The sequence below is a fragment of the Durio zibethinus genome, chromosome 20 (assembly GCF_047325235.1).
Source record: "Durio zibethinus cultivar Kanyao isolate XHJ-2024 chromosome 20, ASM4732523v1, whole genome shotgun sequence".
NCBI classification, from domain to species: domain Eukaryota; kingdom Viridiplantae; phylum Streptophyta; class Magnoliopsida; order Malvales; family Malvaceae; genus Durio; species Durio zibethinus.
In genome coordinates this window covers 3,593,876-3,619,948 of record NC_143181.1, presented here as the reverse complement: position 1 = coordinate 3,619,948, position 26,073 = coordinate 3,593,876, and the positions used below count along the sequence as shown (strand labels likewise).

At 29.7% G+C, this 26,073-nt stretch overlaps 3 protein-coding genes and 1 pseudogene across 8 annotated transcripts; 1 reads left to right on the top strand and 3 right to left on the bottom strand.

Annotated features, from left to right (window-relative positions):
* The first annotated feature begins 1,573 nt into the window (after window positions 1-1,573).
* LOC111315506 (uncharacterized) lies at window positions 1,574-4,540 on the top strand (annotated as a pseudogene). Its single transcript, XR_016330693.1, has 9 exons — window positions 1,574-1,732; window positions 1,850-2,068; window positions 2,154-2,249; window positions 2,373-2,415; window positions 2,740-2,780; window positions 2,953-2,985; window positions 3,096-3,270; window positions 3,792-3,888; window positions 4,217-4,540. The product of XR_016330693.1 is annotated as an uncharacterized LOC111315506 (transcript).
* Window positions 4,541-4,953: 413 nt separating this feature from the next.
* Window positions 4,954-7,320, bottom strand: LOC111315505 (phosphoglycerate mutase-like protein 1). Its single transcript, XM_089749405.1, has 10 exons — window positions 6,933-7,320; window positions 6,752-6,814; window positions 6,545-6,652; window positions 6,356-6,435; window positions 6,097-6,226; window positions 5,913-5,987; window positions 5,677-5,765; window positions 5,459-5,578; window positions 5,292-5,336; window positions 4,954-5,201 (listed from the first exon to the last, which is right to left on the bottom strand). The coding sequence occupies exons 2-10, from the start codon at window positions 6,809-6,811 to the stop codon at window positions 5,174-5,176; spliced, it is 735 nt and encodes a 244-aa protein (XP_089605531.1). The 5' UTR covers window positions 6,812-6,814; window positions 6,933-7,320; the 3' UTR covers window positions 4,954-5,173.
* A 5,178-nt stretch (window positions 7,321-12,498) lies between these two features.
* LOC111315503 (phosphoglycerate mutase-like protein 1) lies at window positions 12,499-17,234 on the bottom strand. Of its 5 annotated transcripts, none has more exons than XM_089749269.1 (10): window positions 17,068-17,234; window positions 16,463-16,527; window positions 16,160-16,267; window positions 15,903-15,982; window positions 15,092-15,245; window positions 14,549-14,623; window positions 14,364-14,452; window positions 14,114-14,239; window positions 13,644-13,688; window positions 12,499-12,848 (listed from the first exon to the last, which is right to left on the bottom strand). In XM_089749269.1, exons 2-10 carry the CDS (start codon window positions 16,523-16,525, stop codon window positions 12,722-12,724), a joined length of 867 nt encoding a protein of 288 aa, XP_089605395.1. In that variant the 5' UTR covers window positions 16,526-16,527; window positions 17,068-17,234; the 3' UTR covers window positions 12,499-12,721. The 5 variants fall into 5 exon arrangements, with proteins under 5 accessions (XP_089605395.1, XP_089605396.1, XP_089605392.1 ...); XM_089749270.1 differs by lacking the exon at window positions 17,068-17,234 and adding an exon at window positions 16,915-16,985 and having other exon boundaries at window positions 12,499-12,834; XM_089749266.1 differs by lacking the exon at window positions 17,068-17,234 and adding an exon at window positions 16,613-16,880.
* Window positions 17,235-20,010: 2,776 nt separating this feature from the next.
* LOC111315502 (phosphoglycerate mutase-like protein 1) lies at window positions 20,011-24,956 on the bottom strand. The gene is made up of 10 exons (XM_089749272.1): window positions 24,648-24,956; window positions 24,467-24,528; window positions 24,264-24,371; window positions 23,946-24,025; window positions 23,174-23,336; window positions 21,473-21,547; window positions 21,267-21,355; window positions 20,959-21,078; window positions 20,697-20,741; window positions 20,011-20,599 (listed from the first exon to the last, which is right to left on the bottom strand). The coding sequence occupies exons 1-10, from the start codon at window positions 24,835-24,837 to the stop codon at window positions 20,497-20,499; spliced, it is 1,035 nt and encodes a 344-aa protein (XP_089605398.1). The 5' UTR covers window positions 24,838-24,956; the 3' UTR covers window positions 20,011-20,496.
* Window positions 24,957-26,073: the final 1,117 nt, after the last annotated feature.

The window sequence follows — 26,073 nt, the reverse complement described above, 5'->3', positions numbered from 1 at the left end:
AATTTAATCTCCTTTTGAGAATTCCTTCTATCGAAGAGGTGGAGACTCTCTTGTAGAATGTAAAGAAAGAGAGTCAAACAGTTGATTTCTGTAGTCTTTGTTTTGTGTTTTAGTAACTTGGTAACTTGGTTGATTTGGTTCCTTTTACGTAATGCCGAAAACAAAACACAAAAAAAATAAACAAATACGAAAATTATAATTTTATAATGGAGAAGTCATGTTTGCCTTAGGCGGGTTGCCGTTGTTATTAAAATAATTAAAATTACATCATATCATCGTCATCATCGTATTAATGGCGAGTCCAACTAAGGACAGTTGGGCCTTTACCATATTCGCGGCGGTAATGGCTCCACCAAATATACCTTTATTAAATGTGGGATCATCTCTCTTCTAAACTATTCAAAAGAGAGACTGAACACAAACTAGTTGAAGAAGTCAACAGTTTTGCCTTGATTTAACTTATCAGGAGACATTGGCATGGCAGCCCGAACCGATATCTAATTTTCAAAAATAAAATTAAAATAAAATTTAAATAATTTAGTAAATTGATTTATGTAATTATTTATTTAATTTAATAATTTTAAATATTAATGTTTATAATTTTTTATTTTTTAAATTGTAATATTTTTAATAAAAAAATAAAATCTACTTTAATAAAGTATAATGTTAAGAATCTTTGAATTATCAAATATTTTATATATATATATATATGAATTACTCTTTTTTATTTTTTTAAAAGTAGATAAATTGTTTAATCTTTTAAATCAAAATAAAAAATATTATATCTGATAAATTAATATATATGATTACAAATTGTATATTCGAATTGATTCAAATAAATTACCATCGATAAAATTTAAATTCAAAATTTTTTTATAAAAAAAAAAATTTTAACCAATTGAATTAATCATTTGTTGGTAAACTACTCCTCTTTCATCTCTTAATGTTTGTCCTCCACAATATTTATTCAAATTTAAAAAATTTATACATTATTGTTTTTTTCATTTAAAATTTAAAATGTTAAATTCATTTTTAACCGTTTCATTTGTTTTCAACACTATAAACCATTTGGCATTTGATGCCAATTGCTTATGGACACAAATTTCGCTTTCTTTCAAATTTTCAGATGCCATGTCCCTCCAAATGTTTGTTTTTGTTTCATTTTCTAAAACTTAGTTACTGTTTTACTTATTTTATGATTTTTATTATTGTTTAGTTTGATTTTGTGTAATGATGTTAATCCAGGATAAATTAAAAAAAAAAGATAAATTTAAAATTTGATGTATATTTAATGTTTTAGAGTGACAAATAAAGAATGGCTTCTGAAAAATGAAAAACAAAAAACGAAAAGAATATCCGTATTTATTTTGAGAAGGTTTTACAGCGATAGTGTTAGACATCCAGATCCAAAGCCCAAAGGAGAGAACCATCCCCAATTCCACAAACCAAGAGAGAGGCAGACCCCAATCTGCAACTGCATAAAGAGCGCGAAGGCCCATGTCCTCCATCCCACCGTTCCCGATTGTCTGTTAAAGTTGGCACGGCGCCGTTTTTCTCATGATTTCTTCGTCTTGTAAGTCTCCCTGGAGCAGCACTGAAATCCGAACTATCCGACGTGGTTCGATCTGTTGTTGTTTGTGACGTCAAAATCACGGTGAAAGCTGTGGTCGGAGAAGAAACCCAGCTCCATCTAGCCGAGGATCGTCTCTCTCAATCTTCAGTTCCCGCCCAGGTCCAATCCATTTTGAAACTTTCTGTTCGTATGAAAAATTGAAATAAAATTACAGAGTTATGTTCATACAATAATTCTGAATTCAATAGTTATTTCTTTTTCTGGGTATAAGCGTAGGTAGGTATGGTGATAGGGAAGCTCAGTTCCACTATGGACCGAGCCTTCGTGTTCGATTTAGTACCTACTCCTCAATACGATGCCGGACAACCAGCTTGTTCGATTTTGGAGCCAGCTGAAGACGACAAGAAAAAGGAATCGAAACCCAAGTCGCAGACATCTGATTCTTCCTCTTCTTTGGTCATTGACAGGGATTGGATCGCTGAACATGCTCGCCAGGTACTTTCTTTTAATACTTTGAATTATTGAATTTGAATGTAATTCTTTTTTCTCACTTAAATTATGTAAAAGTTGTCGAATCAAGGTGCCAAGAATGATGGTTGGTGGAATGAAAGTAGTGGGTATATACGTGTGGGCTAGTGAGGCCGTATTCAAGAAATTTACCGTTTTGCTTTGCCAGGTATTTTATTTTATCTTTGCTTCATTTTCGTTAAAAGTTTCGCTTGTTTTCGTTTTTGAAAATTTTATTAAAGTTTTTTTTTACCAATTAATGATCTTAAACAAATGGAATGGGTTTTTGCAGACTGTGAAAAGGAGGTGCTGGAGCAGCATCCTTTTTGGAGGATGCTCTGGATGAAAGATTGCTTATTCACATATGTTATAGTCCAAGGAGGTATTTTGTAAGTTTTTAGATCCATAATAAGTTTTAGTTATAGATGTTATGTCTTCCTCAGTTTTAAGTTCATTCATATTTTGACCCGAAATTTACACTTTTTTTGGATGGACATGTCGAAATTTTAAGCTGTCTTCAAATATCACATCAAGCAGCTTGCGGCCTTGTGACTTCAAAATGGGAAGGGTCTTAGCTTCTCTTTAAACTTTTAAGTGCTTGTACAACTTCAATCTCGGGTAACTTGTATTGTCTATTCCACTCCTTTATCTTAATCAAGGTTCTTTACCATGGCAAAGCTCTACTATATGGCTTGAGAAGGTGCTCTGGCCTTTTCAAATTTGAACTTGATTATGTTTTCACCATTGTTTAATTAGTATTTCTAACATTTAGTAATTTGTTTATATTCTGTGAAGCATGCAGCCAGAAAGATGTTATAGGTGTTGTCAGTTTTACCAGCTCTGTTTGTTCCCTTTCATTCTTGAATTCTTAGGAACCAATTTCACAGGCTGTTGCTGATATAAAGGTACCTTATTTACTTCTAATTTAGACTTTATTTCTTGATTTAGATGATAACATGGTCTTGTTTTGATATTTCAACTTTTAAGTGTTCGAAATGCCCCTTGTGAGAAATAAATGGGATTAGATGTTGCATCTCTACGTGATATCATCAGAAGTTTGCAAAGCAGGCTGGATATCATTTGTGATAAAGAAGATGAAGATCTAGGGCCAACTGATGAGGGAATTAAGAAGCAAGCAATGACTGATTATCTGAAAAGCCAGTTTCCCAACTTGTTTTGTGATCCTTGAGGTGCATTAGCTGTGTTGTAATAAGTCTTTATTTTATTAAAATGGACCTAACTGTGATTAGAATGCTTATTTGCTGTCTCAGTCAATCAATTGCTAATTTTCTCTTTTCTCTATCAATCCATTTGAGGAGTGATGCTTCTGTTGTTCAGATCCCTGCTATAGGCTTTCTTCAACTGAAATACTGTTCATTGTTAGTTATCATGGCTTCATGCTATTAAATTTGAGATTTTCGACTATGTTGTGGCTGCATTATTGATTACATAAGCAGAAATGTAAGGTCTTTACCACATTGAACAGAAGCACCTTCCCAAAATAGCATATGCTTTTATGTATTCAAGCTTGTATGCTCTCTATACTAAAGATACATGTTTCTTCCTCCATTTCAAGCTTGCACCTCATATATGACCTTTTAATTCAGTCTTTGTTTAATGATTAACAAGTTGAAGGAATGAAAGTTGATATATTCCCCTTATTTTTTGCAATATTGATGATATCTGCTGCATGGTAAACAATTCGAAACAGGAAAATTTGCAATCTTTCATTACCTCGAAGGGTCTTTGTTCCTTGGTTGCCGGGTATATTTATCTATGACTAGCTACACTCATCCAAGACACTTGAGGTTTGTATTATTATTATTATTTCTTCAGAATTTATTTTTGTAATAATAACTCGAGACAGTAGATGGGCAAAAGACTTGATTTTCCATTCTCTCCCTATAAAATCGTAAGAGCTGAGTTCTTGACCCCCTATTCACTCACCTATTTTTTGCCCCAAGTACTCTTTCTCTCTCTCTCCATGCTCTGGGAGATTGAGTTGAATTATGGTTATAACATATTTCTGTGTATGATCTTTGAGAAATGAAGTATCCACCCTGTCTTTTTGTCCAATAAGCAAAATTGTTATTTCTTTAGAGATCCTTCTGATTTAGTGCTTTCATGCTCTGATAGGTTCTAAAAGATCATTGTGTTGAGTGATGTCCATGGAAGCTTCGGAAACTGAAGAAAAAGCCCTTGGAGTTATCGCTAGGTCTTTTTGGGATGTAGTCCTCCCCTACTCTTCAGCACCTAGCTCTTCCCAAGAAAAGAGTAGAGAAATTACTAGCACAGAAAATAGCCAGAAAACTATCAAGTCACCCACTATCAACTTCATAGGTGCTGTTTTTTTGCTCCTCCTCTCTGTTGTTGTTGGTTACTTACACTGAATAAACATTCAGTACTTAAATGGAGTATTCTGAGAAATCAATCACATTTCAAGTAGCTTTTTTTTATCAAGTTTGATTGCTTCGAATTATAAAAAATAAAAAAGAAAGAAGGAAAAATTTGTTCTCACAACTCATTTCTGTGCCTGTGAACTTGTTTGAAAAAATGGCAGTAGTTTGGGGATGAGAAGATGTCCATTGATTTTTCCTTCTTTGTCCTAATAAAAAATGGTGTTACTCTGAAGTTGACTGATACCTGTTAAAGCCATTTACATTAAGTTCAAAGTGGTTGGTTTTAAGGATTTGATACATGTTGAAAAAAAAATTGAAAAAGAAATGTTGATTGTCAATGAAATTATTCCAATCCAATTACAAAGTTGTCAACGAAATTATTCCAAAATTATTCCAATCCAATTACAAATTTTGCCCAAACAGGACATAAGTGTACATTAAATTTGACAAGTACATAGTTATTTGTATAAAGAATAAAGAAAACATGTTATCAGTCAATTATTTTACTATAGAAACCAGACTTCTATGGGTCATATTACCTATGAAATGAAAAAAGAAAATAACACAAATTTGATTAAAGAATCCTCGAAAGTTGAACAGTGAGTCCATTTATTGTTTGAGGGGTCACTGAGTCCAACTAGTTGGAAACTTCCTTTCTCAGCACATTCTCTTTTGCAACGGCATCCCTTGGTGATCAAAGTGTTGAATCTGCTCCCATCAGGCTGCAATTTGTGCAAAACAGTAAGTGAGCATTTGAAGTTATGGGTACAAGGTTGTCTGAACTCTCTAAATTTGGAAACAAACGTGCTTACCTTTTATCCACAATGACTACCGAACGAAGCTCACAGTTGTCAAAGCTGAAAACACAGATCAGACAATCACTCATTCGCCAGAGTTCAGAAAACTCGGAAAAGTTGAAAGTTAAGAATCAATAGTTTTGTCTAAAAGGAGAGGAAGAAAATGGAGAATTAAGGCTCACCGTTTGCATAAAGCTGATCTAACTGCTGGATGACAGTCATTTCCAAGTACATTCAGAATATGTTGCAGGATTATGCCATGGCTAACAATAACAATCTCCTGCTCTGGCCTTGTCCACAGCCTGGAATAATATGGGATAAATTGAAGCAAAGTTGAATTAGAGTTATTGAATCAAGCTTTTGTTTCTGATTGTTCTCAAGAAAATTGTGAGTTAATTACCATTTCATAAACAGGACCATCCGTGCAGCAACTTCCTCTTCGGGCTCTCGAACGTCCGGATTCCACAAACTGTCATCTTCACCATCCATCTGAACAAAGATCAAAACAGAAAAAAAAAAAAAGGTAAATAAAATTCTATCCTGATTTATATGAAACCATGGCAAAACTAATTAAAAATCTTGCAACCATAATACTTAGATCCTGTTTAGAGATAGAATGGGGCTAAAGAAACTTGCCATTGAAAAATCAATTGAAGGGAAAAGAGCCTGACACTCGCTGACCCTTCTCCTCATATCACAAGGACGAACCCCCTGCACTCAAGCGAATGCATTTTCAATATGAAAGTCCAAACTTGGTTTGCAGGGTTCAGGTAATCAAATGTGTAAGAAAGTCAAACATGATAGGTTGTTTAAGCCATACCAGGCGGTCTCGACAAAGCTCAACTGCCATAATTTGGGGGTAATTGGTAGCTGATATTGCAGAAAAATCTTCATTCCCTCCATCTGCGTGGCTTTCACTACCAAAAACTCCAATAGCTGTTTGCATGGTCCTGCAGTGATCATTACACCATCAACAATCGTTAAACAGACGTTAAAATATATTTGAAACAGCTCTCACAAAATAATCCCATCAGAAGGAATCTGAAAATTGAAATTCAGGTAAAATTTTAGTTTTCTACCTGTACAAAGGGGACGTGACGACTAACTCAATCTTATCAAGTAACCCACTAGCATGAACATCCTTGCGCAGTTTACCAACCTGTAAAAGGCCGACGGATTAGACATGATTAATTTAATTATATCAAATATTTGCGGACCTGAATTCATTCAGGTTTAACGATACAAACCATTGATTATAAGATTATTACCTGCTGCAAGCCCAGTGGGGAGAGTTCTGCATCAAATAGGTGAGGAGACAACAGTGCTTCACGATTCTTATCTCCTTCTACGTTATGCATAGCTTGTCCATGCCTCACCTGAAAATAGTAAAGTCTATGGCTCAATAAAGGCCTTTTAATTCATATATTTGAATTTAATATTACTAAAAGAAATGGTATTGGTATTTATATGAATACCAAGTGAATAATTTTGCAACGCTGCCATGGATATGGAAATTGAGCTGCTGTGGTATTCATTTTCTGCAAATGGAAATTAAATTTAAGTAATAGAAATGAGAATGGGTGACAGAAATGGCTTGCTAGAAATGAGAAAATGTAATGGAATTGAATTGAATGTAAAACGCTGCAGACTACATACTTATTTATAGATCAAAGAAACAAGCAGACTTTCTGATCAGTATTTTCTAGGTTGGTTCACATCTCAACGTACGTGACTCCTATCGTATAATTTATAATCATGACAGAATACTGAGAGCATATTCGGTTAGTAAAGAAGAAGGAAAAAGTATGGAATTTAAGAAGGAAATCGCGAGAAACGCGATTGGAGTCTTTGCATTAATCCTTCTTTAGTCATTAAAGAAGTAAGAACTTATGGAAGGGACTACGAAAAATAGGATTTGACTTCCAATATTTCCAAACAACTTTCAAAATCCAATCTTATATAATTTTCTTTGATGCAATGGGTCAAAAAATACATATATTGAAACAAATTATATATAATAAACACCATTACCATGCAAATGCATGCACATTTCATAGAAAACCCACAAAGAATAATAGATAAACTACAAGGCTTAGCCTAGCTTATTACCAGAAAACTGAGGAAAAAGAAACCAAAGAAAAGAGTTATTGGGACCTATGAAAATGGAAGGCTTAAAAAATATGGGACGACGCGTTAGCTGAATATGAAAAATGGTTCGAAACTTGAAAGACAAGTAATACCGTAGGGGTTTACTTTGATTCTTAGTAAAATTCAATAATCAATCCCTATCCATGCAAACGTCAATAGGGGATTCTTTGGTTTCCTTTTTCAAAGACTTTAGAGGTTAGACTGTGTGTTTGTGATTGTGTGACTAACTGTGCTTCACGCGGGACTCAAAGTCTTGATCACGGTCCTCCGTTTATATGCAGCTATGGTTTTCCTTCTTTTTTCTTCCTAGCTTTTTCTTCTGAAGTTGCAATTTACACGGCGAAACCAAAACCCCGTTCGGTTTGCCCTGTTACAACTTGGGAAGAAGTCAAACACTCTCATTAATTATTAAAAGCAATTGATAATTAATCGTATAATTTAAAATTATATTCATAACATGTAATTTTAAAAATTAATTTTCATTCACAAATTCATAATATTTTTAAACGTGACACTTTTTAATGATTTTGTAACTATAAATTTATACATAAAATAAAAATTTAAAAGATTTGAATATTAACTTTATAAAATTTATAACGATTTACAAATTATATATATCTCAAAAATTAATCATTTAATATAATTAACGTATCAAATCACATGCAACATGACAAAATCTAATTACATATATATGTGAGTTATCGATAAAATATTAAACTCTTAATTTAAATATTTAATATTTAATCATTTTAAAAATAAAAAAATCTTAAAATGAGTAAATATTTAATATGAGATAAGAGTTGTTGGGATTATTATTTATAGCAAATTCCTATATTTAATGTGCTAATTAACTTATACTATTGAATTTGAATAACTAACTAGTAAATTAAATAAAATAATATTTTATTAAATTAATCACTTGACAGTTGGCACCAATTTTATATGTGTAAGTAGTTGTCCATCATGGTTTTTAAGCCTTTGGCTTAGTAGTTGAATGCGTTTAGAAGGATATCAAATGTTTGGTTTCGAGTCAGATCTTTTTCTTTTCTTTTACTTATATTAGAGCTTCGTTTTCTTCATGTAATAAAAAAAAATAATTGTTCATTAAGACCCAATTTTATTTCAGCATAGATTGCTAGCCTTTAATTTAACATAAAATCAAGAGACAATGGCTCAAGACTCACAGAAGTAAACCTGTTTTGCTTTCATTGAACAGATATCAGATAGAAATAACCTAACAAAATCAAAGAAAAAATGATTATTTAAAAAAAAAAAAAAACTGAAAATATAAAAGAAAGACTGAGTTAAAAAGTATAGTTTTTTTTTTTTTTTTTTTTTCTATATATATGGGAGGCAGTCTTGAAAAATGTTCAATTCTTAATTAAGGGAATGAATAAACAATAATGCATCAATAATGACGCCACAAGACCTTGTTCAAAGCAGTTAACTGGGTGTTCAAACTTCAAACCCTTATAATTACTGGCTTTTTTAGCTTATGTAAAGCATAAATACACTTATAACAGTAAATATGACTAAGTCGGTCCAAATCAATGCATTTAATTGTTGTTTATTTAAAATGGAGAAAAAAAAACCATGTCTCCTGCAGTCGGGCAACAATGACCCAGTCAAGTTTTCTAAACGGCTTCAGGAATTAGTAGCAAGTTTTTCCATGTCAACCAAAAGAAAAGAAAAAAATACTTAAAAAAAATTAGACATGTCAATTCGTATATTTATATCATATAAAATACTTATAATTTATGTATTCGTATTGAATATTATAAAAAAAATTATGTATCATAATTTATGTCGACACAAAATATATATTTTTTATGCTATTAAATCTATTTATGATTTTTTAAAATTTTAAATCGTATTATTTTCATATTTGTTTATTCATATCATTTTTGTATTGTATTATCGTATCGTTTTGAGATTACTAAATTAAAAAAAAAACCCATATAATTAAATATTATTAAGCATATATAATTCAACATAATGCATAAAAGAAAAAAATAAAATATTTGTTTTAAAATGTATAAAATAAAATGAGATTAGTTTCACAATTCACATGAAAAAAGTGAAAGGAAAGAAAATTATTTGAAAATATTTACTTAAAAACATATAATCTATTGATAGAGAGTTAATTTTTAATTTTAATGATTAAGACTCAAATTCCTGATAATTTCAAATAAAAAAATTTTTTCTTTACTAATAAAGAAATAAATTATTTTGATACAATGAATTTGTAAAAATGTAAGTAATGTGCTTGATTCTTCGGTTTTGACTGATCCAAGATATGATTGAGCTGGCCTAAAATGATTGGGCTAAAAATGAGTTCACTTGCATGTGTTGAAGTGCAATAAGTAAGTTTAATTCCTGACCCACTAATCCATTGGGCCAATATAAGCCAATCTTTTCATGAGTTTTATGTGAACAATTTATCTAAACTAGCACATATCACATATGTGAATATGTATTTTTAAATGTGCATTATTAATATAATTTTAAATTATAATTATAAATAAATAAGTAAGTGCTTAATTAATAAATGATGTATTAATTGATTTTTATATTTTTAATATTATAAAAGTTCAATTAGAGTAGATAGAATTGAAAAATCTCATATTAAAAGAAATTTTAATTATAAAATCAAAATTTTTATGAAAATAAATTAAGATATGAAAAATATTATAAATAATCTATAATATATATCGGTACAAAGACATTTTGTTAATTGAAGGATATATAGAATTACAAACTAATTAGAGAGATTAATTTAGCTAAATCAAATTAGGCTTTTAATTTCGAAACCAATAAATCATTACTATAAAAAATAAAGATAAAAATATGCATATGTAATATTCATTGAAATAAATGAAAAATAAAACATTTTTGAAAATTTTATCACCTTGTATTATATAAATTACTTGAATAAATTACTAGAAAAACTTTTATTTGTCATATACAAAATATGAATATATATAAATATATATTCTAAATCACGAGACTTAATTACGCATGAATTATAATTAATTTTATCCTTATTTGATAAATTAATCAATTATTAATTATTAAATTTAATAATTCATGTGTTCATATTGTGTAATATTTAAATTTATTTATTAGTATAATATTTTATATGATAATTACATGTCATAATTTATATCGATATAAAAATATAAAATATATTTTTTAAATTTTATAAAATTTATATATAATAATTATTAAAATTTTAAATTATATCATTTTTATATTTTTTATATTGTACTTATATCATATAATTTTATCGTATTTTAAATTATCAATATAATAATTATTAAAGAATCATTATTCAAAAAAATAATTTTATATATATATATATATATATATCTCTCATTATAAATTAGGGGCTTTACTTTTGAATGAAATCCAAACTGTTTTGAGCCCGACACGTCCATTGGATAAGATTTGGCCAACAGTTGGATTACATGCCGACATAGAGCTAAGTCAAGACGTGGGTCAACTTCGAATTTTTTTTTATTCTAAATCCAACTAAACTACAAGAGAAATTGCATCCAACTGTGTTAGTCTTGGTCTTCTTCCACTGTCTGCCACAACCTCATTAACAATGCAAGAGGAAAGATTGTTTGTTTTTAATATCTCATTTCAGCTGACCAAGTTTCCATGGTCATCATTTTGCCAAAATGACTTAATGACTAATAAAGTCTTTCTTTCAATATTGGCCAAATTGATAGCATTAGTCTTATATGCACCATGAAAATTATTCTTGGCGCACCTGCTTTCGTGATACACGTAATCAAATTCCACCTTAATTAGTAAGTGGAATCTTAAATTTTTTTAAGATTGTAATTCACACGTAATGAATTACACATCATATAAAAACGTCACAATTTATGTTGATTTGTAAGATATTATTAACTTCGAATTGTTATAGAGCACAATTTTATTTTATATAAACAACTCAAATTATATTAATGGATATTTTGGAAAAAAAAAATCCTTGAATCGGTTTCTAATTGAAATTTATATTGAGTTTAATAACTTACAGTATTCAACTTGCTTCAATTACTCTATATCAATGAGTTCAACATGAAGAAAAATGAAGTAAGAAGTAAACGATATCTTATAAAACTATAATAAAACTAATCGATTATGATGGATTAGAAATAGAACAAAGTAGACCATTGCAACTAAAAACAACGAGTGCCTAGTGGAAGACAAACGTTAATGATTGGCCTTTCCTTGAGTCCAAAACTCAATGGTCAAATATATTAAATTACTATAATAAAAAGCCAACATTTGGCCGATGGGCATGGGAAAACAAAAGCGATTGGCGAACGGCAATTTGTCGGCTATAATTAAATGATAAAAACGACGAAAAATTATACCGACGACTGGCCGTCCCAATATAAAGTAATAAGCCAACCCGGCGCGATTAGCTATGTTAGTTTGCACGTAGGTTTCGGCCATCTTTCGTTAATTTTGCGTCGAATATTTTTCAATACAACTTTAATTATTATTTATTAATATGATTTTATAATTTATGAGTGATTCTTAACTCTTATGTGTATATAAATAATAATGATAAATATATTAAAACTAATAGAGAGAGCCAAGTCATGCGGCAGCAGCTATCTTAATTCTCTTAATTTTTTTTCTTAATTACAATTTTAGTATTTGATATTTAAGAAAATATAAAAATCGGTATTTAAAAAAAAAAAATGTATAATTTATATTTTAAACTTTTAAATTATATATCATATTAATTAAAAATTTAATCGCATTAATCATATCAACTTATATAAACAACGTTTGACAAATATTATCAAATTATTTATTTATCAAATATATTATCAACATCTTCTTTCAATATAAATTAAAAAAATTTATACTTTTTTATTTGAACAGTAAAAATTATTTAATATCGATTAATATTTTTTATGACATCCATAAGAAAGTTTTGGTAAAATATTTTACATTTTTATTTAACAAATAATATGAATATAATAAAATTATACTAGTTAGTTATTATATAAATGAGTTAAATTAATAATATTAAAATTAAAATGATACATTATTTAAAATTTTAAAATTTATTTATTTATACAATTTTTTTAAGTACAAACACCAAAAGTTTAATGAACACTTTTGGAAGTTATGAGATTAAAGAAAGCGAAAGGTTTAAAAAAGTCAACAGAGTATATGCATATTCCTGGGAAAGCAGTATGATCTAACGGTCAGTGTTCAATCTTGAAAGTGGAAATCATGCACCCAAAAGACAAAGGAAGTTTACATTATTAGTTGGTCACTTCCAGTTCCTCCACTGAAACATTGTCCTTGCCAGAATCGCTTTGGCGTTGAAGTCCATAAGAGATTCTAATTCTTCCACAATGGTTATTCGGCAAGGAATCTGATCCCAATCCGCTACGAAATTGAAATTAAAAAAATAATAATAAAGGAAATGAAAATTTAGAATAAGCATAAAAGCCAACTTTTATTTGTTTACCACTACTTTACATTATTATAATCAATTAAGTGATTAATGTTATATAAAATCTCATAAAATTATATTATATGTCATAAATATTTAATTATTATCATATAAATAAAAAAATTAAAAAAATAAAAATAAAATCTGATTTTTAAAAAAATAACAGTGCTCATCCTTGTGGATAGAGATCTATTAGGCTCAATCAAGCCAAGTCAGCGTCAATTTGTCAAGTTTGAGGCAGATTAACCCCGATCTGGCCCTAGATCGGTTGACGGCTCCGCCCTTATCTTTTTCATTTCCTTCCCCTAGCCTTTTTTTCTCTTTCTTCTTCCTTTTTTCCTTTCTCTCTCCTCGATTCTTTTCCTTTCACTTTTTTTTTCTTTTTTTTTTTTAATTTTGAATTTAAAAATATCTTTTAAAATTTTGATGTTTTTTAAATATTGATGAAAAAAATAAATATTTATGCTACATATCATGATTTTATTGTATATTAATGTTATATAAATAATTTGACTAATGATATTAATATAAAGTATTAAAATGCTTGATAAAATACAAATTTAAGTATTAAAATAAAAATTTTATATTTTTAAGTATCAAATTAATAGAAAATAAAAAATAAAGAGTATAAAGATATTTTTTATATTTAATTTTTTTATATAATGTCAATAAAACTTTTTGATTAATCACGAATGTGATTAAGAGAGGACACATGTATAGGTGCTCACCTTTCATAAAAAAGGATCAACGAACGTATTTCACAATTCTTAAAGCTGCAAAAAAAAAAAAAAAAAAAAAGCCTTTTTATTAGTCATTATTAAAAATAAAACATTGAAAGCGACTCAACGGTAGAACCCACCCCATATCAATACAAAGTTAAATTTTCCAAATCCATAAAACTAATTTAAACTTATAAAATTAAGTCACATGATTTTCATTTAGATATGTCAAAGACAACAATCGAGATACCAGAATTAAGTATGAACCTTATCATCTAATCCTATATTTGTATTTTACCTAGAGGCAATGTTAAGGCTTGTCCTATTATTTTGTTAATAATAAGACAACTTACCTAACATGTATAGAAAATAATATTAATAAAGGTATAGGTAGATGATAGTAAGAGGATTAAGGTGTAGTGAGGCAGCAGTAAGTTAACCACTCAACAAAAATTAGAGAAAAAAAAAATAATACTCACCGGCTGCATGGATCATAATCCCTTAAGGGGTAACACTTGTTATTTTTAATAAGTTCCATCATTGCCTGCTGCAAAAACACACCATGGCTCACCACTGCTATGTCGTTTTCTTTCCGTTCCCACAACCTAGAAGATAACTAAGCAATGATTAGGCAATGATTCAATGTTAAAAAAAAAACCAGCATTTGACTCAAAGTGTAGGATTCGATTTTTTTTAATTAATAAATAAATAAATAAAATTAGAACTCACCATTTGATAAACTTCATTCCCCTTGCTATGACTGCTTCACGGCTTTCTGTTTCATCTGCTTTCCACAAAATGTCGTCTTCATTTTCGATCTGAAAATTAGTGTAGTGTCAAATGTTAATGTAAAACTATTTTAATCTTTAAGACCAAGTGAAATGCAACAATGACGAGTTGAAAGTACTACTTGCCAATGAAAAATCAACCGCAGGGAATCGGGACCGGTACTGGCTGATGGTTCTTCTCTTGTCACATTCATAGTTTTCCTACATTTAATTGAACAATATAGGTGGGAACAAGGAAAAAAAAAGAGAGAGGGAGAAAACAGAGGAAAATGGTAAAAGAAAACTAGAGTTTTTTTTTTTTTTTTTGGTCTCTTTGCTTTGTTTGGTTGGGAGGGAAATGAGAATTAAAAAATTTTATTCAATTTAAATTAATTTTTTTATTTATAATTTTCCTCTATTTTTTATTCATCGTAACAACCTTCCTTTCTACCAAATCAAATCAAGTAATCAACACATACACCATGTGAAGAGAAGACAACGTGGTCCAAACTTGCTTGATTAACGGATGGATGCAAGGGTTATTTTATAGGGAATGCCAAAAGAAAATCAGTGAAATAACAACCCCCGATTAGAATTATGTCTATCATCTTTCAATAACGAAGCACAGTTGTTAAAATGTTGTGTACGTCTTGGGAAACAGGCATGTGAGGTGAGGTGTCAGAAACGTACCATTCGTTCACGGCAAAGTTCATGCGCTATAATTGGTAGGCGATTGAAAGGAGATGTTTCGTCGCTTTTTTCATTTGCATCCTCAAATGAAGTAACATCTAATCGATCTGGTTGGTCTTCACCAAGAAAGATTCCAACCGCTGTTTGCATTGTCCTACAATTCAACCATTAAAAACCAAGAAGCTATGTAGAAATTTGGCAAATATAACTTCAATGTACTAAAATAAGGGCAAAGTTTGTTGGATACTTTGACTTTAAGTTCCTTAAAATCAACTCTTGAAGCATGGGTTCAAATTCTTTAATTTTCATTGTGAAATGATAGAAGAAAAGGGTGTTCTACTAGAGCAAATGAAGTTCATTGAATAGACGAGAAAGCTTAGTTACAAAAGCATCCAACAGAGCCATAGAAGAGAAACTGATATGTGACGAAGTCAGGATGATTAGTTGAGAAGGATGTTAAGCCTCTAAGGCAATAAGAGGAAGGACTTAACTTGAATAAAAGATTACAAAAAATTAAATATTTATTAAATATAAGATAATTTTATTTTAATAGATCCCATCAAATACAAGTAGAGATGAAAAAATTTTTATCATATGATAAATTTGAAAAAGATAATAAAAGAAAATCTCTGATTTTATGTTAAATATTTAATTTAAAATTAATTAAAAATAAATAAAAAAATTCATCTTAAAATTAAATATTTATTAGATGTGATCGGATAGCACCATTTTAACAAAGGATACTTAATGATGTATTTGATTATAGACATATCTGAGAGAGGACAGACTGAAATATGAGAAAACATGGTACCTTGACATTGGGGAAGTGATGACTACCTCAATCCTCTCAAGCAATCCACTTGCACAAACATCTTTCCGCTGATCACGAACCTGTTCAATGAAATATATCATCAATTAATTCTAAAACAATCCAAAGATATGTAATGACAGAACTGCTGTATTTGATGTCTTCCTAATTACAACATTCTACTCAAGGCGATGCAGAAGATTAATTTGAAAGAGTGGCGAAAATTTATCAATTGTAATTGCAAGCTGTCTATATATCACCTGCTGCCAGCCCAGAGAGGAGAGTTCAGCATCAAAAAATTCGAATGATGTTAGCGGATCACGACTCTTCTCTGATTCCAAATTGTGAACTCCTTGGGCATGCCTCACCTGAATGTTCATATACATATTTCATCAAACTGCTTCAAATAACATCACCAACTTGGTAGATAATCATTGTTCATACCATCAAGTTTAGAGCTGCTAGCTTGTCTAAAACTTCACATAGTTTGGCTTCTCATCATTCTTTTAAGTTTGTAGGGGGGAAAAATATAGAAAAGAAATAAAAAGGGAACTGGAACAAACCAGATGAAGAAATTTATGACGGCGGAACTGGTACAGAGATGGAGCTGCTGCAATTGTATCCATTTCTGCAAATGTGAAAAAGAGAGGAAGATCAAAAAAAGCGGACGAGGCAGAAGAACCATAAATGGAATGTACAGTAAATTCAACTACCAATGAAATTTGAGACAATTCCTAAGCTACTAAACTAGGCTTTTTGAAACCTATTCAAATGCTTGAACTGGAAATTTGTCCATCCAACTAATGTCCCATAGTAATTCTCCTCATAGCTGTGAAAGGTTGAACACTATATATGAATATATTTCAGTGCGTCAGAATTGACCCATGGACGAGAACCATGACAAATATGATCCTTTTATTGAAAACATACTGATGAGGGACATTTCCCTGTAAATGCATACAGAGACAGCAAAACAAAATTAAACAAGCAACTATAGCTTTTTGATTTTTCTGACCATGGAAGTTGTAAATCATCAAAACAGACGTTGACAAAGGGCAGGCAAGTTCCACATGGACCTTATACGATTTGATCTATAATAGTAATATAATTCAAAGAAGAGAAATCAGAAACAAAAGCAATAGATGACAATAAGCATGCGGATGTTTACCGGAGCAATAAGGGGGAGGAAAAGAATTTAAACAGAAACTTTGAGGGAAGGAAACTTCATAAATTTTCAACAATTTAAACGCATTATTGTCGGGTGAAATGGTCAGATAAAACTGGTCAACTAATCAATCCGGTGGGAGTCGGCTGTCGGTACCCAATTTCTTTTTGAAGTTTTATCGGGACGATTATCTAGAAGAAATTATTTCATCCACTGACAAATTTTTATAGGTCAATCTCTTAATCTTACTTATATAATTAAAATTTACATTGATTGTGTACCAAATATTATCTCATTTTCAACAAAGCAATACAAATTTCTTCTATACGATGATTTTCATCCATTGAAATAAACAAGTTTTCCTTTTTGATTGGCTTCCAAGTCAGCCTCCTGTAATTCCATATCTGTATCTTATTATAAAAAGTAGGCCTAAATTGGTATTGTAGCTAATTTTCAGTTTGATGTCTCAATTGAGGGCCATGTAGCTTTCAATTATATTGGATTCAATCGACAAATGGCCGATTTTTTAGTTTTCAATCATCAATAATTCGTAATCTTTTTTAATTTTATAATAATAATTTTATTTTTATTGATAATTTTTTTATATATTACAATTCGGTATTTTTAATAATAAATTTTTTAATATATTTTAATATATTTGTTTATCATTGATTGTTATACGTCAGTTAGGCTTGGTTTTTATGTGTAATTTTTATATTCTTTTCTAGTAAATGGGGTACGGTTGGTATTAAATTTTTTTGTTTCTTATGATAGAATTTGATTTTTTTTTTGTTGGAATTTTCATATTTGGTATTTTTCTTCAAGTTTGATAATAATTGTTGAATTAAAAAATTTATTTTATTAGAAGATTTTTTGGGTCTTTGTTATAGATATGTTGAGTCTTGATCTTTATATGTGTAATTTTTATATTGATTTTATGATAAATTATGTTGGATGGATGTTAAAATTTATATTTGTTTTAAAATTTTAAAATTTAGTATTATTTTACGAATTTAATAATAATTATTACATTTAAAAAATTTATTGTATTGATAAAAAAATTATAATTTTTTTTTGTAAGAAAATATTTGAAAGTAAATAGATTGTTCAGTTTTTCAAGTTATGATAAAATGTGTCATACCTGAAAGAAAATTGTAAATCGTACATTCGAGATGATCTCAATAAATGACCACCTATAAAACTCGAATCCAATACTTTTTTATCGAAAAAAACGAACCTAATCAATTGAATCAAGCACTTATTAATAAAATTATAAAATTAAAACTTTAAATTAATAACATAAATTGATGTATGAACTTTTTTAATTTTAAATGTCCAATCAAAAGAAAAATATTACAATGATGATTAAATGATAGATAAAATTAAATGAAATGATGTCATTATGACTTATGAGTTATAATGTATAATAATTTTTATTTTTATATTTTATTATTTTTTATAACTCTCAATATCAATGATGGATAAAAATAATATAAATAAATTAAGTTTGGTATTCTATTATTATTTTTTTATTATACAAACTTACAAATATTATTTTACCTACTAAAACATAAAACGCATTAAAATCCTAAATATCAATTCATTCATGGTAACTGTATTATAATATTTAATTCTATATTTTTATAATTTATTGATATGAAAAATTAACCCATGTGAAATGGGCTTTGAACACTGGTGGTACTAATAGTAGTACTGGTACTTGCCTGCTTGGCATTTATTTCTACTGCTGTGGCATCAGCCTCTCGTTGCGTGACGCTACCATGATTCTGTTCCTCCTTTCCTTTGATAAAGGCAAACGCAGCAGCTCAAGTGGTTGGACGGACGAGAAATTGGATAAAAATGTTATCTTGAAGTCTTATCACTCATTTCTTGTGTGGTTTTTTTTTAATAAGTTCCGGTCTTCCAGAAGGTATTAAGGTTTCGTTTATTTCATAAAAAATATTTTTGAAGAATAATTTTTATATTTTTAAATAATCATTTGATGAAAAATTAATTGATAAAAAATAATTTATTGATTAATAAAAAATAATTTTTTTAGAAATTATTTTATAAATTTGAAAAAAATATTTTTCGTAAAAAATTATTTATGAATAGAAGTAGTTATCAATATTTTTTAGTATAATTTTATTTATAAATAATATTATATAAATAAATAATATACTATTAATATAATATATTCATAAATATTATTATAATATATTAATAAATAATATAAAGAATAATAAATAATTTTGTTTTAAGTATGTTTATATTAACCATAATATTTTAATATTAAAATTATTATTAAAATATAATTATTTTTTAATAGTAATACTTTTAATAATAAATAATTTCAATATATTTTAATAATAAATTATTTTTAATATTTTAATAGTTATATTAATATTATTTGAAAAAAATAAATTTTCTAAAAACCAACCAAAAAATTAAAAATATTTGTCAATAATTCATCTAAATAATAAAAATCTTTTTCAATTTAAAAAATATAAATCTTTTTCAAAAATTATTTTTTAAAACTTATTTTTTACGAAACAATTGGAACTTTAGTGTGATAAGTTCCAGTTTGATCTCATTTTTTTAATTACTTCTACAACGGGAGGCATGAAAAACAGGAGCATCAGAAATTGATGCACATTGCCCTTAATAGAACAGATATGTTACATGATAGCCTGGAAGCAATTTTGAATCAGGCTATGCACGAGAAAGTGTTTTCATACCAAGCATATCCCTCTATAGACACGTGCATTAAGATGCTAATTTCTTCAGCTTGTATCAACTTTAGACTCGTCTACTTTTTGAATTGAAGTTTGTAGCATGTGAAAATTCACATGACCGTTTGATTAATAGAATGGATGGTTTTGAAGAATTTTAAAAGTTCGTGAATCTAAAATTTAAATTTGAAATATGACGGAAGAAAATAAAATATTGTACAAAGATCACGAATAATTGATGCATTTTATTCTGAAAAATCGAAATCAATGTCAAGAATTTAAAAACCCCCCGTTGGGGCTGGGAGCCACTACATCAAACCCAGACAGCTCAGAAGAAAATTAGCGATACTGACAAACACATACTACATACATACCTGTAGAACGGTGCAAAATGCATCCATCTGTTTTATTTGCTGTCATACAATGAGCGGAAGAAACAAATTTTCAAAGACAATCCTAGGATGTAAGACTTCATGTGTTCCAGGCACAAAGAAGTGACAACTATAACTGTTTAAAGCATTTTGACCTGTATTTGAATGATTTGATGATTGCCCAACATAGGTTGAGAGCATACAAAATTTTCAAATACATAATGTCTTTGGAACGTAACAATTATCTCAGTAAATTTGTAAAGAATCATGGTATCAATATCAGACTTAGATCCTTGCTTGGTTGTCTTTCCAGACCAATAACTACTTGGCTACTGCTTTGAATGCTTCTCATCGGCAACGTCACTTGGAAGATCAAGCCCACTTGGGATTCTTCCAGGATAGTTGGTTGTTGCGGGATCAGATCCTATCATACTGCAATGAGAAAAAGGAAAAGCTTTCAAAAACTGCTGCGGCAGAGCAAGAAAATTAGTACTATTTCATGTTTTTAAATGTCATGATTAGTGCTTACCTTCTATCAACAATAACTACGGAGCGGAGTTCACAATTGGCAAAGCTGCAAAAGATATTGCACTCCATTACGTAGAGGACAAGTAGACAGAGCAAAAGAAGAGAAAATACATGGACCTCAAATACAATGTTACATGTTATCAGTAATTTCAACTTTCAAAGATAAATAGATCTATCAAGAAACAGTTTTCTTTGTTCTTGCTATGAAAAAGTAAGCAGAATGTTAAAAAAAAAAAGAATAATTGAAATTTTACAGAACTCACTGTTTGCATATTTCAGTCTTCACAGATGGATGACAATCACTCCCAAAAGCACTTAAGGTATGGTACAAGAATCCACTGTGGGTGACAATTGCAATTTCCCTCTCTTTTCGTGTCCACAACCTGCAGCAAATGATAAATGGATAAAGGGAAAAGAATGGTTAGGAGTATATGATCTACAGTCATGGGACAGTGCAATTTCAGTTCAATGTATAATCTAGCCATTTGCAGGCTTGAACACTTTCATTTCTTTGTAATGTTGATCAAGGAAAGGGAAATTTTTGTAAAGCAGAAACCAGTGGGCTACTCACCAGTTCAAAAATTTCATTCCTCTGACTGCAACTTCTTCATTCTTTTCTCTAGTATTAGCTTCCCACAAAACATCCTCATCACTTTCTATCTAAAGGAAAAAATAAAACAAGAATTCTTCAAATCAACCAATGTTGGATTTGAAATTATAAGAATTTCTGATATCAGCAAAATGAACAAGAAAAAACAATTAAGGCAAACTACTTGCCAGAGAAAAATCAATTGCAGGAAAGAGAGGCTGATACTTGCTGATGCTTTTTCTTCTATCACATGGATGGAGTCCCTGCGGTTCAATGGTTAGAGGAGGAAAGAGTGAAAATGCAAGGAGAATGGCATAATATCAAAAGTTCAACAAAAATGAAAGAGCAAAATCTAGGCAATCGATATTAGCTGCAAATTCTACCTCATGAACTAACTCTTAACTAAACGAACATTTACCACTTATGGTTGTTTCTTCCATTAACTGCACTAGGATCTGCAATATCCATTTTTCTTTAAATTCAGAATTTCTCAAGTTGGTGGAAAGTGTAGAAATCCAATTTTCCTTCATTGGTGCAATTGTTTCTAATTCTTCTAATTTAGTTAACTATTCTAATTATCAAGTTTTTAAAGATTTGTTTCTATTTTAAAATAGAATAATACTCTTTCCTTTTATTATTTTTATTTCCTGTTTCATGTAGGTTGTTTCCTAATAAGGAATGTACTCCTTCATTCTAGAATAATAAGAGAAAAAAGACAGCTATTCTCTAAGTTTTCTACATGGTATCAGCGAAAGTCAGCCTGAATCATTAGATTGTAGCCACACAAGTTTCTGTCATGGCTAGTAGGAGTGAGAACTCTTCCTCAGAGGTCATGTAGACAACTGGAGGAACAACTTCTGCTGCTGTTCCCAGCGTTCCTGAAGGACCAATTCTTCAGATCACTGGACACACTAAAGACACTTGTTGGAGGAAAGAGTGAAAATGAAAGGAGATTGGCATAATATCAAAAGTTCAACAAAAATGAAAGAGAAAATCTAGGCAATCGATACTAGCTGCAAATTCTACCACATGAACTAACTCTTAAGTACACCAATATTTACCAACTTATGGTTGTATCTTACATTAACTGCACTAGGATCTGCAATATCCATTCTTCTTTAAATTCAGAATTTCTCAAGTTAAAGTGGAAAGTGCAATGGAAGCAATTAAACTGTTGACCTACATTTACCAGCAAACTGATAAAAGTTGAGGTTATGTTAGAAGTCTCCAACAAATATGAGGATTGGATTTATTTATTCCTGAAAACTTGCATTTAGAAAACAATCAACACAACGTTACTTAGCCTTTTTTTCCTTTTCATGATAGATTAGCTAAACTAGAAAAAAAGCAAATAGCATTGAAACATATTTTTATTGACCAATCAGAACTGTCTCCCAGGATCTATAATTGTCTCAAAAAGTCCAATTTATAGACATTATTGGACCTTTTGAATAACAGTCAAGAAGACCTTATGAAAATCGAACACTTTCGCATCAAAGATGTAAAATAAATATCTTGAAGAGAATTAGAAATGAAACAAGAATTTATTCCAATCTTGGCATCTATGTTGAATATGTGACTAGTACTAAGCACCTTCAAATGCATATCAGTGTCCATGCATATATCACTGATATCTACCATGGTACATGGATATTTTGCAACCATTGTACAATTTGGCAGCTGTTTAACTAGGAACTTGACAAAGAGTGGAAGTAAAATTATTCCATCTTTTTAATCTCAGTGGAGAAAACACAGTTCATTAACATGCAATGCATGCATGAAATTGGCTACATATATTCATCGCAAACCAGAAAAGCAATCGATGGAACAGAATACAGAAATATAATCAGAGATTTAGTTAGTTTTGTTTTAGAAGGTCAAGGACATACCAAATGTTCTCGACAAAGTTCAACTGCTACAAATGGCGGGCAATTCAGGCTTGAAATTGCAGGGCGGTGACTTTCCCCTGCATTTTCCACCATTAGTTGAGGTACGTGTATCCCATCCTTACACCCTTCACCACCAAAGACTCCCACTGCAGTTTGCATGGTCCTACAATGCCACAATTTCTAAATCCATTATTTACAGCTAGAGCATGAGAACTCTCAGTAAAAACTAAAATGTAAAAACCAGGTATTCATTATAAAAGTAGCATTTCCAGGCAATGCACATTTAGCACTAAACAATAACTATGATTATTAAATACATTTAATTAGTTGTTTTCAATTTTTCCCTGGATAAGTTCCTTTTCTTTTCCTTTTCTTTTTCTAATCTTCAAAGTTACAAAATAAGATTGTTGATTTTGCACTGAACTTGTTCTGTGAAGCATAACTTTGTTCGTATGATATAGACTATAAATGTATGCACGTAAGCGTTGGTAATTCAAGCATAAACTTTAAATTCTATTTGCTATCCTAAAATGTTATTGTATCAGACTTGGCAAATGGAAAGCAAAAGGAAATAGATCGAACATAATTTGACAAAGGAAACACCAAAACAAGGAAGTAATGTGTTTCACTAATTAAAATAAGGATAAAAACGACAAAGCCAGGTCAAAATACCATTATTTATATATATATATATATATATATATATATTTATAAAAGGGAAGAGGTTGCAAAAATTTTGAAAGAGAAACAAGCTAATTGAAAAGTTATATACCTTAGCAAAGGGGAAACAATGACCAAATCTATTTTCTTGGAAAGCCCCGTTTCTTGAACATGCTTGCGCAGATTATCAACCTGTTATGATAATATTGGTACAAATATGATTATGCTAAAGCATTATTCTTCCCACTAGTGCCTAAAAAAGCCCATTTAAAGAGTAAAACCAAAACATTCTTTAAAACTCGAAAAAAAAACCCAAGTTTAGATTTTTTTTTGTTTATTAAGAAACTCCTAATGAACCCAATTGCTGGATTTTCACACCTTTTTAAAAAACGAATAATTTATTTTAACCAATGATTTCCCATGACTGTACCTGCTGCCAGCCAAGAGGCGTGAGATGGGCATCGAAAAGGTCTTCAGATAAATAAGCGTCATGATCTTTTTCCCCTGCTACATTATGAATTCCCTGAGCATGCCTCACCTACATTCCATAACTCCAATATTAAAACCAGATCGGCCTTCATTTTTAATTCCAAACCAGTCAAACAAAATCGATTTTAGAGCAAGATCACAAACCAGATGCAGAGTTTTACAACGGTGCAAAGGGTATAATCCTGGACTGCTTGTTGCATCCATATCTGCAATCAACCAAAAAAACACAAAAACAACTTTTATAAGTCTCATCAAATGCAACAAGATCTCAATTTTTTTCATCCCAGAAAACAGAGAAGGAGGAGGAACAGAAAAACAGGGGTACCCGATAGAGAAGCAGAGGTACAGTTGAGAGGAAGTTGTATTGGTTTTGGCTTTGAAAATGGGGTGGGGGCTATGAAGCAGGAGTGGGAATAATAAGAAGATAACGATAATTTAATGTTAATAATGGAGGTGGTCATGTTAAATAGTGCAAGTTCCGATTTGGTTGCTGCGTCTCTCAGGCACGCACGCATCCACGCTTTTGCTTGATTAGTTCCCCTGGAAAACCAACTTTAATTGAAACCAAAAAGACTGCAAAAAGATCGTGGATTTGGTCCAATGATTTTCACCCACTTGGCATTTTCTCCTTTGCTTTGCGTCATCAACTTTTGCTTCTTGTTTATTTATTTCTTTAATGTTTTCACTTTCAAGCGTAATTCGTTGCAGATTTTGTACTTGGTGTAAGGTTTTGACTTCTGATTACCTTTTCTGGGATTTGGTCTCCTATTCTCTAACGTTTTCATTTTTTTTTCTAAAAAAATACTATACTATATATTTTTTCCTGAATTAGTGAAATAAAATAAATTATAGTTATACTCTAATGATTTCGTTTTTTTTCTTTTGAAGAATATTTGATAAATTATAGTTATTGGGTAGCCAGAACTTGTGGCTTGTGGTGGTGGTGGTGGTTTGGGCCCCGCCTGACAAATTTGGCTAAACTGGGCAAGAACGTGGAAATCGCCGCCATTTGGTTCAACTTTGACCTATCTTGGTCAAAATAAAACTAAATACTACTATCAATTTTTTAAAATTAAATTATTATTTCATTATCATATAAATAACGTTATTTTTAACTAGATATAATTTTTTAAATTATTGATATGAAAAAATGGAAATTAGGGTTTTTTCTTTTTAAATTCTTCATACAAACAAAATTGGATGAGTTTAAAGGTTCAATTTTTTTGAAAAATATTTTAAAAATAAAGTTTCATTATATTACTAAAAATATTACCTAAAAAACTATAATAACTTTTCCGTCCCATCTTTTTCATGTTTTCACACTACTCGTGAAATTTAAATGTTTGTAGGGAAAAAAAATGCTAAGCAAACACTAGGGATAACATATCTTTGACTTGGTCTCTCTTATATATTAGCAATTTGACTAAAACTTAATTACTAATTGATATTTAAATTTTAAGAAGATATATAAATTAATATTTAAAAAAATAAAATGTATAATTCATGCATTAAAATTTTAAATAATATATCATTTTAATCTAAATTTTAATATTATTAATTTAACTAGTTTATATATATATATATAACTAGTATAATTTTATTATATGTATGTTATTTGTTGAATAAAAATGTTAAATATTTTATAAAAATTTTTCATTCGAATGTCTTATGAAAAAAATAATTGATCGATTCTAAACATTTTTTATGATTCAAGTAAATTAAAAAATATTTTTTTAATTTATATTAGTAAA